A 16418-nucleotide genomic window follows, 5' to 3' on the forward strand; every position below is an offset into this window, starting at 1 on the left:
GATGATTAAAAAACCCAGTCTTAGTCAGTCGCTCGCCTTTTGAGTTACTGTACTTTACGTAACGTTACTTTATTGTCTTTCAAAGGTTAAACCTTGCACTTTCTAGAAACTATTCATTAATATCGATATTTGGCAGTTGGTTATATCGACGTTTTATCATTTGCGAATATCTTTTTATCTTAGAGAAAACAAAACTGTCTTTACATGTTTCCAATCGAATAGAAAGTATAGCATTTATATTTATACAATCTTATCTTTAAGTCTTTACAATAAGTACTATCTTTCACTGATTGATCTTCCCGTGAGATCAATGATAAATACAATAATCAAAATCTCTTTACGCCAATCAAAAATCGCCATGTTGCTTTTTGATACCCCAAATAATGACGCCACTCTAGCTTATGTATTCACGAGACTGTTAGCATGATGTATTGTAACCATTCGTTTATTATTCGATTTTCGTTATTGTTTCTATCTCAGCTAAGCGAAATAATCTTAAATGTCAGGTCCCTCTGACGTCGACTATCGCTTGAGAATAATTGTCCTTGTCTCGGGCAGCTCTAAACAGCGCCTCGACGGTCCTGATCCCCGTCCTATCTCGTATATTCCGGAGCCAGGTCTGCCTTCTGCCCACACCTCGTCGACCTTCTATTTTACCAACTTTATAAAATGAAATAACTTTGTCATAACCACATTTTTATTAATACAATTTAAGCTACCGGTTTCAACAAGAACCTTGTCATCATTTGGGTTTATATGAATTCAAAAACATTAAAATACTGTCACCAAAAAACTACCACACACTCCGTAAAAATCCTAATTTGTTGGTAGGTTAAATTGTAGAAATAAAAAAGTGGTTTTAAAAAATGTTATTTCATTTTATAAAGTTTATAAAATGTGCCACAAAGTACCCGCTGAAAACATTCAAGAAATTTTATTTTACCTTTTATGAATAGGTGCAATAGCTCGTATTTTTTTTTGTTAGAAGAAACAAAATCCACTTTATGATCTATAAACCTTGTATGTAAAGCAAGGTAAATAATAAATGTAACTCCCAATTAAAAAAATATATAGCTTGTACTTCTCTCCTTTAAACACATGCCCCAGATAGAACACCTTCCAGACATTTATATCAGTCATGTCTTCTCACTCTTGCTCGTTGCTCTTTGTAATAGTCTTTAATTGCAGTAAAAATAATGAAAATAATCAAGTCTTTGTTGAAATAAAGTACCTGATTTTAGTAGAGACGTTCAAACGGCTTGGCAAATACCATGTGAACAAAAAATCACACAGCTTGAGCGATGCTTTCCGTGCGAAAAATACTTGAAACGATCAAGCAGGATTCAAAATATTATCTTTATTATGTAATATTTAATTTCGTTAATTTCTGAGTTGAAATCGGAGAGCTGATGACATCACTCGCAAGACGATACCAGTGTGATGAAAGAAACCATTATACAACTAACAGAGTTATATTTTGAATGAGGTGTGGCAAAAGGAGTTCACGATGCTTCCGCGTTAATACAATTCATTTAAAATAACAAATGTCATGACTTGGCCTATAATCGTAAGAGTATTGTTATATAAATAAAACAAAAACTTGTATATTTCTACATGGTGACTCTTCTTTGGCACCTGTGTCGAGTGAAATCGTTGTTATTTGCTTATCTTCGATGATTTTAGCACTTAACCTAGCCGGCTCGAATAGGGGGATAAAAATCCCCCGTATATAAATTTTAATTCGATAATTTTAGTATTATAAGAGCTACTTACTCCATAGTTTTTGCAATAATTTTTAAGAAAAATAATAAGTCGTAATAATCGGCGGGTATTTATGAGGAGATGCATGAACGTGGAAGAAGCGAAGAATGTTTGCAATGACAGAGTGGTGTGGCGTTCTATTCTCTCTGCCTACCCCTGCGGGGAAGCGGCGTGATGGTTAGTTAGTTAGTTAGTATATTTTAGAAAATATTCCCTTTTTAATTTTTATAATTTCAAATCGTTAAATGTTTAAAAATATTTTTTTGATAAAAAGCACAATAGTTCTGCGTATTTATATATGAGAACATTTTTTTTAGTCTGATAGCGACATGTTATTTCTTTCACTCCAATAAATTGGTATTATCACAAGACAATTAGATTACCCCGCTTCCGTTTGATCCGATTTCCGGTCTCTCGTTTATCAGATGGCTGCCAGTCGGCGCATAGCGGCGCGCTGAAGAGGACATGAAATCCTTGACTCGAGTTACGAGGTCCGTACTGCGATTTCCATACAAATTTAAACTGGGGCTTTTAGTACCCCGCTTCGTATCACATTTCATTTTTGGATGAATACATGAAAGGTTAACCAGTCTTAGGTAGATTATCGCTAACGGGATATTTCTTGGAACAAACACTGAGATGGCTATTATAATCTCTCTGTCTGTAGAGACGCTTAAAAGTTGAAGCAATTTGTCAACTTTTATTTCAAATTAACTTTTTGCCGGAGTTCTGCGAGCTTGATTTATTATTTTGTTGTTGTTACGTCTTCGCAAACAGGTTGAGAGTTCGTCAGTGATAGTTTATGTTTGTCTTTATGTCGCTGTTAGTGCAATTTCGACCTACTTTAATTATTCACACATCTTTGTCAAAGTTCACCATATGTATATACAAAATAATAGTTTGTAAAAGCCAGTTGGAGCAGCAAATAAGAGTTGGTGTATGATACAAATTTGTTTTATCAGTGTATTTTTTAAAATATAATTTTCCATGTTTAAATCATCTTTTATCTTATATTTGTCTCTTCATGTGTCATATCAGGTTCCCACTATTCGACTATGACTTGAGAGTATATGTCCTTGTCTCAGGCAGCTCTAAATAGCGCCTGAACTATTCTGATCCCCGTCTAATCTCGTATATTCAGGAGCCAAGAGATCTGTCATCTGCCCACACCTCGTGAACACTCTAGTTATGGTTTTAATAGATATTACTTACACTAAATATGTTTTATATGAATAAGTATACTGCCTACCTCAGAAAGTGTATTTACTAAATGTTGCGAGGATAGACAATGTCTTATATGTTTGCTTATTGTTTTAATACAATTTTATTTTTTTGTTTTAGTTTTCCTTTTCAATTGTTGCAAACATAATTTTTCATTGTTGCAAAAGGAATAACCCTTAAAGCCAAACGCTGATATTCTGTACTGAACTGAATTACAAGGTTTACAAATGGTTATTTATATTTTTTTCTCTTCTTGTTTCAGAGGAGGACTGGGGAGACAGTACAGCCTATCTTCTTCACGAAGGATATGATGTTTCCCTTTCGCCACCGCGCCGCCCGCGTTCTCCGTCTCCGACAAAACCACTTCTCAGGGCAGCTGGCTCCGTCTCGCCAAAGGACAGGTTCCACGTCGCAAAGGAAAAGTTCATGAACCTCGAAAGGGAAAAGATCTCCGAAGAACTGGACAAGCGTGCACAAATCCGACGCAACTTGAACAACGTCCTGTCCCGGGGACCTCTGACGCCTTCAGACATGAAGAACGACAGACGGTCCAAATGGGATGACGAGGAGGACGAACTCTTGGACAGGCGCGCAGAAATGCCGAGAGTTGTCGCGAGAGCAGACCACAGAGACGTGTGGAGAAATTCAAGGGACGAACGAGATCTGAGCAGGGGAAGGGACAAAGAAGTCCGAGATTTTAGAGACTCGCGTCATTTCAGAGAAGAGAGGAACAGTCGCGATTTGAGAGATCCACTCGACATGAGAGATCTCAGAGACCAGAGACCGATCAGAGACGACAGAGATCATAGAGATGTTAGAGACAGCAGAGACTATAGGGATTACAAGGAACCTAAGGATGTAAGGGATATCAGGGATACCCGATACATCAGGGATATTCCAGATTCGAGAAACATCAAAGACCCGAGAGACGCTCGAGATTATAAAGATAATTCCAGAGACATCAAGGAATATAAGGATGTTAGAGACCCAAGAGATGCCAGAGAATACAAAGAATCAAGGGATCCTAGGGAATACAAAGAACCAAGAGATTTCAAGTATCCTAGAGAATATCGTGATTCGAGACATGTCGAAGAACCAAGAAGAGAATCGAGAGATTCGAGAGAACGAACGCCTCAGCTGGAAAAGAGATTCTACGAGTACAAAGGAGAACGTAACGACAAATATTTCGACAACCGCTACAACAAGCACGACTCGAGAAGCGATGACGAAGGAGTCGAAAGCGAGAAGCAATTTGAAGAGATCAGGTATGTCCAGCACATAGAACCTCCAAGACGGCGTGACCCAGAACCAAGAAGCTCTAAAATCGACCCAGTCGAAAGAATGCCGAAAAAAGAGCCAATTCGAGATGGAAGGATAGAACTCCTGGAAGAAAGACAGAGGCAAATCGAATCTGGGAGAATGGGGAGAGTTCCAGCCTTAGATGACCGGTATGACAGGCCTCAAGATGGCCCTGGAAGAATTCCCGTGGAGTCCAGGGAATGGGATGCTGTCAGGAGACCGTACGGAGACGCAGATCGGCCGAGAAGAGATCCGAGGGCCAGACACAGTTATGCAGAGCCTGTGGCTCGCACTCGCGTTGGAATGGCGACTGTAGCACCATTTTGAAAAGAAGAATCAACCTTTGAAACTCTACTGCCTTTTATTTTAAAATAATCTTAAAAACTATGGTACATTTATATTATATTTGTATATTACTCTATTAAGTTAAGCATTAAAAGGTGTAGCTGCCAGAAAACTGTCAATTATTATAAGAATGATATACAGTAGAACCCCAGAAATCCGAAATCGCAGAAAATTCGAACGAGGTTTTGAAGAAAAGTATTTGTATGAAAACATTTTTAAAACACGCAAAGACACACTTATAATTACGTAAAATTATTGAATATAACCTAATTTAGTTAATAAAATATACAATATTGCTAATCAAGTACTGTAATATTATATACTAGTACTAGATATTAGTACGATGTATGTACTGTATTACAAAATTCTCGGCTAATCCGAAATTTTCCAAATCCGAACAAGCCACAGCCCCAATTATGTAGTTCGGATTTTCGGGGTTCTACTGTACTCATATATGGTATAGCATTCTTCTTCTCTAGGCCCTATACGCACTCAGATGGCGCAAAGGGGACCACATCAGGTCATTAAATTTGATCATAATTTGTGAAGGTAAGGTGATCAGTCTGCGATCCAAATTCTTGAATTGAGAAGTAGTTTGAGATACGAATGTCGCAAATGAAGGACATTTCTGCTATTCGGGAGAGGAAATGTAAGAAGAATTGTAGGTAGGAACTAGAGAATAACAGAATGGCTAGGGCACTCACTTATACCCTAGTGTTGCCATGAGTTGGATACATTTTTGCCAACTTTTGAAATGAGTGTCAAATTAATTCGTAGATTCGTATCGCGCTGGTGATTGTTTTATTTTTCTTTTGTTTATAGATATATTATTGAATATTTAAGTGGTGTTATTTTAAATTTAAAGCCCAACCGGAACTACGATACTGTGTCGCGTCATGCGTTAGCTTTCATCTTCGATATTTTCAGTTCAAATGTCAAATAATGCGCGGCATCACTTTGTGACAAGTGTCACTTTGACATTGCAAAGCGCGCGCTTTCTTTTGCCGCGCGAAATCAAGCACCAACTTGACGGAATAATTATTCTAGCCTTTGACATAAAGCCCAGATGCTCAAACTTTTGTATCGCTCATTTACTAGGTACTAAATAAAAAAGACCATCCATTTTCTTCGCGAGACAAATTTGAGTCTTTCACCCGAAAATTACAAAATGTGAGAAAATATCCATACAACAGAGATATTACGAATGTTCAGGTTCCCGTAGCCTACCCTCATCTTATTTACGTATTAAGGCGGTCAACTTTTATTTCTCGTTAAATATAAAGGATTTTTGATTGGATTTTCAATTACAATTTATATCGGTACCTACCTGTGCAATATTTTATGAAAAGTCTCTTTTACGCATAACACGAGCATTATTTTTTACTCGAAGTTTATGTTGACTATCAAAAGTAAGGTTATGACGTCTTAAATCGATAAAAAATCTCTTCGATATCTGACTAATTTCCTATCAAAAAAATATTGTATTATTTCGATATATTGAACATTGGCAGCCATCAAACAAAGTGACATATTAAATGGTATAATTGTTCAAACCCTTATCCGCACCCGATGGTGCATAGGGCACTGCATCATATAAACGCACTGTTTTCTTGAGTGTTAACACATAAAGAAATAGTGATCCGCCCTTCGCTTCAGGTACCAGTCCAGGGTTATATTTAATAAATATTAGAGTGAAAAAATAGGTCGTAGATATTTTTGAGGTTATGTAAAAACTCGTTTGTTTTCAAAACTAACGGTCTCTCGCAGAGATTTGAGTGTTAAAAATTGTTACATTTGTAATTAAAGATTCACACATCTTTCTAAAGTAATAACTAAAAACAATTTTAATATGTTATTGTTACAGCAAATGAGCGATACTGTACTTTCCTTTGAAAAAAAATAGGTACCCATGTATTATTCACTAGTAGTATATTTTGTATTCCACGCGTTCAGAAATAACTCAGTATCATTAATTATTTGGAACTTGCCTACTGTTGGCCTCTATTGGATCTGGGTTATATCAAATTATAAAATTGCTATTGCGAATTTTAATGAATCGATTTCCGTGCCGGCTCGCCAACAGATATCGATCAAGTCTGATCATATTGACAGAATTAACATAACAGACAACTGGAACGCAACATGTTATGGTGGAAACTCTCCAATTCATTTGGAGGCGTATTCCTGAAGAACATTTACATCAATATGCGATTATTGTAGGCAGATGGAAAGACAATGAAGAGACGCAAAAAGAATGAACAAATCAAACACTAAAATTGTGTAGTTTTATATTAGGTGTGTTTTTTTGCCATCGCCATTTTATTGACATTTCGCGTGAAGAGAAAACTATAATAATTGTTAATGGCTGCCGTAATGTGTCGTCTCATGAAACACTGCCGAAAAATGTATTTATAATTATGACATTTATGAGTAACTAATATATTTTTACTAATTGTAGATTATGGAGGTCTGTTTCAAAGAAAAATGTACCCATTTATCTTCATAGTGTACATAATTTTACTTCTGAATTTTTATTTCTAACGGCTTTCGCATTTTAAAACCGGTTGTCACCAAGTAAATGTTATAATAAGTTAAAAGCAATCTACACTCTTAAAGCTTTTTTTTCTTTATAATTATAGTGAAAATTTGACATTAACTTCTTGACAATATTGATCAACATACTGTTACAAAATGCCAATGCCGTTAGAGAAGCAAAGTTTAAGTTATCTACACAAAGTTAACTCATCTATTTTTGACTGTAATTTCAGCCCAAAAATAAAGTTAAAGTTATCTACACAAGGATGATAACTCTTTTACTTTTACTATAAAAAAAGTTATCTTAAGTTGAACTTATCTTTACTACGCAGTTTAAGAGTCCATATCCTTATCGAATCCCAGTGCCGAATGTATTTTTCGGTGATATGGATTTTTTAAATGTACATACATCTTATTTTTCATGATGCCATATTTCGTAATAATAATAATGATAAAATACTGTAATATTGTAAATTATAATCAATAATTAAAAAGAAATAATAATCTACCGAATGTATTAAAAGTAAGTCATTATTAATCTGACTATTTTTATTTTTATTATTACTAACTAATATGCAATTATTTTTCAAGATGTAACATACTATATTGTGTTGTTAAAAAATACTTTAAACATTTTATTTAAATTATTTGATTTAAAACAAAAAAGCTTCTTTCATCTCACCATAGATGTCTCTAGTGATTCCACCAAAATGTTTCAAATTTGAACAATATATATATAGAAGTTCCAAGAATGTGGTTATCAATCATGGGTAGAATTGGTGAATGTTACACGTGTGTAAAGTGGCCAATGACGTTCGTAAGCCCTGTAAATACCCTTAAATATTCTTCTTCATCTATGTTGATGTTAAAAAAATAATAAAACATTAATTTGAAATTCATTCTTTCATATTATTATGCTTTTAAAATATATGTGTTTGCCATTTTTGCACAGAATTCATGTAAATATGAATACTATTCTACAACGATTTCAATATTTGAGAATATTTATTGTATCATTTCTTACTTTATCGTCTCAAATTATAAGTTGCTCTTGCTGGAGATTATTATTATTCTCTTTAATTTTATGAAAAATTGTATAACCAGAAAATGTAATAATTTTTCGTTTTTGCTACATTTATTGTAAAAAATATATTTTATAATCTACTGAACAATAAAACTTTAAAAAGGATTCTTAATTAATTTTTATTTTTACCCAGTTAAAAAGTAATCCTGTGAAAATATATAGTTTGATATTCACTGTTTAATAAGGACACCGTTTTTAAATTATGTAGTGTCCTTTTTAAATATTGTTTACTATTATATGTTGTATTTATGTTTTAATATCGTGTAGCATTTTCAAAGGAGACATTAATTTAATAACGAGAGAATGACTAAGAAAGTATAAATGACGAATGTGAGACTTGGCACGATCAGATCAATCAGAACCTAAAATCTGGCGGTGTGAAAAGTCTGCGTAATCGGAGGGCATGTTTGACTAGATGTATGGATATGAAGGAAGCTAGGAGTGTATGTCAGGACAGAAGAGTGTGGCGTTTCATCACCTCCGCCTCCGTCGCGTAATGGTCAGCACGCTCGGCTACCGTTCTGGAGGTCCCGGGTTCGATTCCCGAGGGGGGTAAAATAAATATAAGTGATTTTTTCACTGTAATATTTATTCAATATCACCCTGGACTGGTACCTGAAGCGGAGGGCTGATCACCTTTCCTTCATGTGTAAACGATTAAGATAACACTGCGTTAATATGACACAGTGCCTTATGCACCATTGGGTTGCGGATAAGGGTTTTATTATTATTTTTATTAAATATATATATATATATATATATATATATATATATATATATATATATATATATATATATATATATATATATATATATATATATATATATATATATATATATATATATATATATATATATATATATATATATATATATATATATATATATATATATATATATATATATATATATATATATATATATATATATATTCGTGAACGTTTTTCATTACATTTACAACTTGCGGCGAATATATTAATTTTTATTCCATGAAATTGTACGTAATAGAATAATAATACCAGATTAATATTTATATAAAAAAAACACTAATGACCGTCATTCAGATATATATCGGCGAAAGATCGGTTCAATTTAAATAATTTCTTTAACTTTCAATGTTTTTTTAAAACAATCACTTAGTTCTACAAAAACAGAAGCATTATAGAATAATTGATTTGATTTATTACCAAATTATGTTTTATTATATTATACTATTATACCACTAAAAAAGTAAAAGTTAAAAAAAAAAGTTATAAGTTTTTAATAATGGTTTAAATTGGTGATTTGAATATTTAATGTAATTTAAAGACATGTGGAGATAGCAATTGATATTAGAGAAGCAAATAACAATGTTAAAAAAAACTATGATTAAGAAAATTATTTCAAAAATAATTGGCGCTATTACTACTCATTGCAAGTGAAAATTCAAATAAAAGAAAAAGTGCTGACTAAAGTGTTTTGGACTTTTTAAAGGTGAAAATTACACTAAGTGTTTTGAGAATTGGCTTCGAATGATCTTAATACATATATCAAAGGAATAAACGTTTGTACTTAATTGTTATAAATTCCAATCATCAAATAATTTTTCTGGGTTACTTTGATGTGACATGAATATTATATTTTCCTTTACAAATTTTACTTTAATACATAAGACGAACCTATTCGGTACACGTATTCTGTAAAATGGGGCACATATTTTGGATATGTTTTGATTATAAATGAATAGAAAACTATATTTTGTTTTAATGTCGAACGTAGGTACCTCTCGAATATAACTCCTTAAGTTGGTGTACCTGAAAAATTTTTCCCTAGCGCCTTAAAACCAAATAAAAAGAATCAGTTGTCAAAAAGTCGTTTGAGGTTAGAATTACGAAGTATTTAATTTTTGATTACATGGTTATGATAAAATGATTAATATTCTCTGTATTTATTTGTGAATCGTGAATAGAATTACAGAATATGATCTAACTGTTAAGTAATTTTAAAAAATCGGATTAGATTATTTGAAAAAATGTCTGAAAACGCAAGTGGAAGTGTTCCAATATCTAAAGAAGTGAGGGCTTTCATTGAGAAAAATGATTGGGATTCACTGGGAAAGTATTTGGTAGGGAACAACACGAGGTATCGTGAAAATATCATCATCCCTAGAACATTTGGTCCGGTCAAAATAAAAGCAAATGAGGAGAAAATGATCGAATCTGCCGTTGAAAGCTGCGCTTTCAAATCTCTCATGAGCTGTGTTATAGGTAAGATAGTTGTTCTTTTTGACTGTGAAATGTGAAATATATAAAACTATAGAGGCTTCGTTACAGTTGAGATACCTATAATATCTAAACCTATAGTGTCGGGTTGTGGTCCCGTGGTTAGCGTCGCGGACTCTTGAGTCAGAGTTTCTGAGTTCGAACCCACTCTACCACAATTTGATACCTATTTTTAATTATGAGCCGCTTAGGCCTACAGAAATAGTATGAAATTGAAGTATTTTTGTAAATAATATAAAAAAGTATTTCTGTTTTAAAAAAAATTGCCGATTGAAGAGTGAGGCGTCTATAAATACATAGCTCTTTTAAATACTCTGGACTCGGTTTATGTATTGATTTATACATGAGTAGAGATTGTTTATACTCACCACTAATGGGTAAGGGTAACCAGTACATATCGCTCACTTCTTTCAAGAACGTCATAAATCAAAAATTGTCAATTTTTAGTTATGCATGTTTTCGGAATGCCCAGAAAATGTACTATATCCCAGCAAAAGAGGCATATTTTTAACTCAATATTTACCCACTACGGGGCAGAAAGCGTTGTTTTTGCATTTTGAAGAAAAGGTATTGTTTAATAATTTTTTTTAATAAACTAAATATTTTTCAAATGGAGAAAAAACCTTCAGGTTTTACCTTAAAAGATCTGTTGCACAGTAAAAAGTTCAATAAGTGGCTTGATATTAATTTTTAATACATTGTATTATATTTTTAAACTTTAAAAACGTTCTCCTGAAAAAGCTTTTTGTTTTATTCTTGAAAGGAGTGAGGGATATATTTTTTTAACATATCTTTATATAACGGACTTTTGGCTTTAACAGATGCCACCTCCTCTCAATTACACTGTTATAACAAGGTTTTACCGTAGTACTATCAATGAATTTTTTATATTCCTATCTCTTCTTTTCCTCAAATTGCTTTTAAAAATTGCTTTGCAAGAGCAGGTCTGTCAGGAAGCCTAGATGCTGTATCAGATCTAGAAATGCAGTGGGACAGCTTTCAACATATCTTCCTTTCCTCTTTTATCTCACACACTGCATTTTATCTCACACACCTTTTAAGGTGCGGAGCACTGACCTCCGCGTTTCGTCGTAACGTACATTCGCGGCGAGCATCCGAACATTGGATAGAGTACTCGAAACGCTCTCGGTTCGCTGTACTGACTATACCATTGCTCGCATCGTAACTTGTTACAATTCGTACCATTACGGCTGTCCAAACTTAAAACACAGTAAGGGATTTTTATGTAGTACGTTTTTTTTTGTTGCTTTTTTGGATTAAGGAGATTCTACTTAAAAAAAGTACTACAAATAAATGTCCTTTACTATATTTTGACCTTGGACAGCCAATTAGATCCCTCAGTATTTTTTTTTCTTACAAGGGTATGGTTTGGGAGCGGCGATTGGTCTGTTTACGTCGTCAGTCAACCCGAATGTTGCGAGTGTGGGGCCAGAGAAGCAACAAACAGCCCGGGAGATCTTCCGGGAGATGAAGGGGACCACGCTCAGCTACGCCAAGAACTTTGCCATGATCGGAGCCGTGTTTGCACTCATCGAGTGTAACATCGAGTCGGCTCGGGGGAAATCGGACTGGAAGAATGGCACATATGCGGGAGGAGTGACCGGAGGTCTTATCGGACTAAGAGGTATGATATTATAGATACTTATTAGATATGATATTGACCAATAAATATAGGAGATAAATTGCAACTTAATTTTCTTTTAACCCAGGTAACGTTTGACATAATCGATTTTTTACTTACAATACCTTTTTTGTATTGAAAAAATAAGTTTATCTTCGAAATAGTTTTAATAGAACAGGAAATTTTTAAGGCGCAGTATTCGTTAAGTAATTTCTCTTAATCCAGGTAACATTTTACGCAAATGATTTTCTTCTTAAAACACCGTTTTTGCATTGAGAAAATACATTTTTTTTAAACAAATTGTATATCCTTTTGAATAGAAAAGAGTTATTGAAAGGTTATAAATTTAATAAAAATGATAAAAAAATTCAATATAAATGTATATTCTAAAAATAGGACTTAGCAGCCAGCGAGTGTTTTTGCCTAGAATTTTCACTCATGAATTACATTAAATTATAGTAAATTTAAATATATTATTAGATTAAAACCAATATTTTTAGCTTTTCCACTTTATTTTTATTTGACCAGCGACCGGGTTTCGTCGTTACCGACATCACCAGACTGGTGGGAGGCTATACAAATTGTTATGTTATATATAAAACAAGGCAGGAGTTGATAATCATGATTTGATATAATTTTATTGAGAAATTAATTTAATTTTGTGAATTCAAGTTCTCAATAAAATTATATCAAATCATGGTTATCAACTCCTGCCTTGTTTTATATATAACATAACAATTTGTATAGCCTCCCACCAGTCTGGTGATGTCGGTAACGACGAAACCCGGTCGCTGGTCAAATAAAAATAAAGTGGAAAAGCTAAAAATATTGGTTTTAATCTAATAATATATTTAAAATGCAATTCCATCACGAAGTGTCAGTAGATAATGTAAATTTAAACATAAAGAGTAAATCTACTCACAAGTAGGCATAGGCTATGAAACTTATAAAGTTGAAGCCTGAGTAGGGACATGATAAACGGTCTTGCATAAGCCGTAGCTAGATTTCAGAGTCACTTGGACGTTAGGTAATTTAAAAAAAAAGGACTTGCAGTGACATCTGTGGACTTTTTCACAAATTACCTTCAGTTTTACTGTAATTATTATAATACAGACAGTTTCATTGATATTCTGATATGGTTTTGGCCAAACTAATGTACTGACATGGTTTAATTTGCACAAACTCATTCATAGATAGGTTAATAATACTATTTCGTCATCATTTTATTATTTTCTTGATATTTTAATACTGTTTTCATAACTTAATTTCAAATTTTGATAACCTGTATGCATAATATATATATTTTTATGTTATTTACAGCTGGTTTGCGAGCTGGAATTGTAGGCGCTGCTGGTTTTGCTGCCTTTTCAACTGTTATTGATTATTATATGCGCAGTCGTTAGTCTGCAGATAATGCCAAGAATAAATATTATTCCGTTACAATGAATGATTGTAAGATAAAGAATGATTGACAACGATAGTGTTTGTAAATATGTATAGATTAAATTTTTTTCTATTAAAATATTACCAAAAATCTTTTATCTTCTTTATTTTCAATATTATTAATATTTAAAGCATTTACTTTGTGGTTAGTCATTTTTACTTATTTTTTTTTTACAAAAATGTTAATAATATGTATTAGTATATAACCAGTCACCGAGATTTTTATGTCTACCGGTTTCGAGACGTACCCTGGTACTATGGTAGTGAAGGGTAGTATTGTTTGCATGCTGTGGTAGCGATTGTCCTGACGAAGAGACGGGTAGACATAAAAATCTCGTGGAGTGGTTATATACTAATATTATTAACATTTTCCATATTTCATCAGGTCATCTCAGTTAACGATGAAAATGATCATATATTTGATCAGATCAACTCAGTTAATAACATTGATATCCGGAGCATGTGCAAGAAGGAAAATATCGTGAGATACTGGAGGTTCCAGGATCGATTCCCGGGGAGTCTAAATAAATATATGATTTTTACACTCAGATAACAAAGAAGATAGGTATGCGGTATGTGAGTAAAATAAAACCATCCAGACTCCCCTGTATTGCACTGTACGGCTAACACCAAGGTAGACAATTTCTGGGCAGACCACTAATGAGATGGATTTCCAAATCTACATTGCAGGAGGCTATTCCCTCTTAAAAACTGGCCACAAGGCTACACCGTAAAGAAAAACAATTATTTTTTATATTCATGTTTATTTAATGTCATCCTGGACTGGTACATGTCGCACGGGACTACTTACCTTCATGCAATTAATGATCAAGATAACACTGCGTCGATACAATGCAGTGCTCTTTGCACTATTGAGTACAGGCACCAAGAAGGAAAACAAGAAGATTTTCGCTTTCATGTTTATTTAATATCATCCTGGACTGGTACATGACGCACGGAACTACTTACCTTCATGCAGTTAATGATCAAGATCAAACTGCATCAATACAATGCAGTGCCCTTTGCACCATTGAGTGCAGATATGGGTTAGAAAAGAAGTACTTACAACCATGTTATTGCTGCATCAATAGAGTGCAGAAGTCTGTCCACCACTTATTGCTGAAACAACACTCTAAAATTTCCATCTTTGTAAAATTTTAAGTAAAAAAATAAAAGCCTCGTAATTCTTATCAATTTATTTAAAATATATTGCATCTTCCAGTATTGCACATGGGATTGAAAAATTGCACATTTATATAAGGTATGAAACATTAAAAATATCACTTAACTAATAATATAACAATATATTAAATCTAATACATGTCTTTTGTCTATGAAGTGAATGAAAAAATTTCATTACATGATAATTTTTACTTGATTGCGTTTTTCCGGGTTATTATTTCATAGTTTGTCGAAAATTTTCGGAAAACACAACTATTGTAAGGTAGAGGAAAGGCAATTGAGATGGTATGGGCACATAGGACGCAGAGAACCTGATCATATTGACAACCAGGCAATCGCCATGGATTTTCCTCGAAAGACAGAGGAAGGCCAAAGAATTCATGGATGGTACAAATATGATACGAAGGCATGGCCTAGGTGACGTTGTCCAAGATAGAAGAACCTACAGCCTGAGGATGAGGAGAGCGATCCCGATAGTCTACAAAGACAATAAGTTGGGATGAAGCCAGGAGGAAGAGTTTGTCGAAAATTATAGTTGATGATGACCGCTGTAATGGTTGCTAAAATGTCTGCATAACAAGACCACAGCATAATAATTCAGAAAAACGCAATCACCATCTGAATAGCAGTAAAAATCAAAGAAATTTTATTATTTTTTATCATATACTACTTCATTTGACAAAAGAAACCTTACGCTTCATTGCACAGCTCCTTATAAATAAGTAAATGCTTTATTATCGAAATTAATTTTAAAAATATGACAAGTTTTCATTGCAAGATTTTAATTATAGTTTTAAACTTATTTTTCTAACGATCTGTACTTCAGCATCCTTCTGTTTGATTGCAATAAAAAGATATTGATTGCTAAGGAAGATTATCGTATTTGATATACTCAGTTTTAATAAGGATGTTATTTGAAAAAGGCAAGTTTTTTTATTTCAAATATATGATTTTAACACATTGTTTGCGGGAAACGCTTAAGTGTATTTTACATACTGTTGGTAGAGAGCGGGAGATGCTTATAAGCATTCTATTTGCTTTTGCTTACTTTTAAATGTGAGATAGGCTAAAAAACCTTCTACAGATCAAAATTGGGTTTGCGGTTACTTGTGATTAGTATACGACCCTAATTAGTATACCAATTTGAGTAGGGGTTGATGAAAAAACTGCCCGACAACAATGTGTTAAGATATCGCTCACTCCTTTCAAGAACGTCATAAATCAAAATCGTCAATTTTCAGTTGTGCATGTTTTCGTAATGCCCAGAAAATGTACTATATCCCAGCAAAGAGCAGAAAGTGTTGTTTTAATATTTACCCGCTACAGGGCAGAAAGTGTTGTTTTTGCATTTTGAAGAAAAGGTATTGTTTAATTATTTTATAAATATACTTAATTTTTTTCAAATGGAGAAAAAACCTTCAGGTTTTACCTAAAATAATATGTTGCACAGTAAAAAGTTTAATAAGTGGCTTGATATTTATTTTTAATACATTCTATTATATTTTTAAACTTTAAAAACGTTCTCCTGAAAAATCAAGTATTTTGATTTATGACTTTCTTGAAAGGAGTGAGCGATATATAACGTATTATTTTGTATGAAACATACAAAATAATACCAACATTGGATGAGGCATAAGCCTAATCA

The 16418-nt window shown here is 33.3% G+C and overlaps 2 protein-coding genes across 2 annotated transcripts in view; both read left to right on the forward strand.

Moving 5' to 3' along the window:
* LOC148299886 (uncharacterized) overlaps window positions 1-4910 on the forward strand; it is a 66736-nt gene extending 61826 nt beyond the window's left edge. The window contains exon 4 of the mRNA XM_088275529.1: window positions 3245-4910. Coding sequence (XP_088131655.1) covers window positions 3245-4608 — 1364 coding nt within the window. The 3' untranslated portion in view covers window positions 4609-4910. The remainder of the gene's footprint in view (window positions 1-3244) is intronic.
* Window positions 4911-10053: 5143 nt separating this feature from the next.
* LOC148299887 (mitochondrial import inner membrane translocase subunit Tim22-like) lies at window positions 10054-13682 on the forward strand. Its single transcript, XM_088275530.1, has 3 exons — window positions 10054-10491; window positions 11888-12151; window positions 13469-13682. Exons 1-3 carry the CDS (start codon window positions 10257-10259, stop codon window positions 13549-13551), a joined length of 582 nt encoding a protein of 193 aa, XP_088131656.1. The 5' UTR covers window positions 10054-10256; the 3' UTR covers window positions 13552-13682.
* Window positions 13683-16418: the final 2736 nt, after the last annotated feature.

This window comes from Brachycentrus maculatus, unplaced genomic scaffold (assembly GCF_059751285.1).
Source record: "Brachycentrus maculatus isolate JH-2025_06_01 unplaced genomic scaffold, ASM5975128v1 h1tg000905l, whole genome shotgun sequence".
In the NCBI taxonomy this organism is placed as follows: Eukaryota; Metazoa; Arthropoda; class Insecta; order Trichoptera; family Brachycentridae; genus Brachycentrus; species Brachycentrus maculatus.

Excerpts from the sequence above, each read along its gene's own strand:
- LOC148299887 (XM_088275530.1), top strand. The coding sequence starts at position 10,257 with ATGTCTGAAAACGCAAGTGGAAGTGTTCCAATATCTAAAGAAGTGAGG. Across the intron at positions 10,492-11,887 it reads TCTCATGAGCTGTGTTATAG|GGTATGGTTTGGGAGCGGCG; the intron begins GTAAGATAGTTG and ends TTTTCTTACAAG. Across the intron at positions 12,152-13,468 it reads AGGTCTTATCGGACTAAGAG|CTGGTTTGCGAGCTGGAATT; the intron begins GTATGATATTAT and ends TGTTATTTACAG.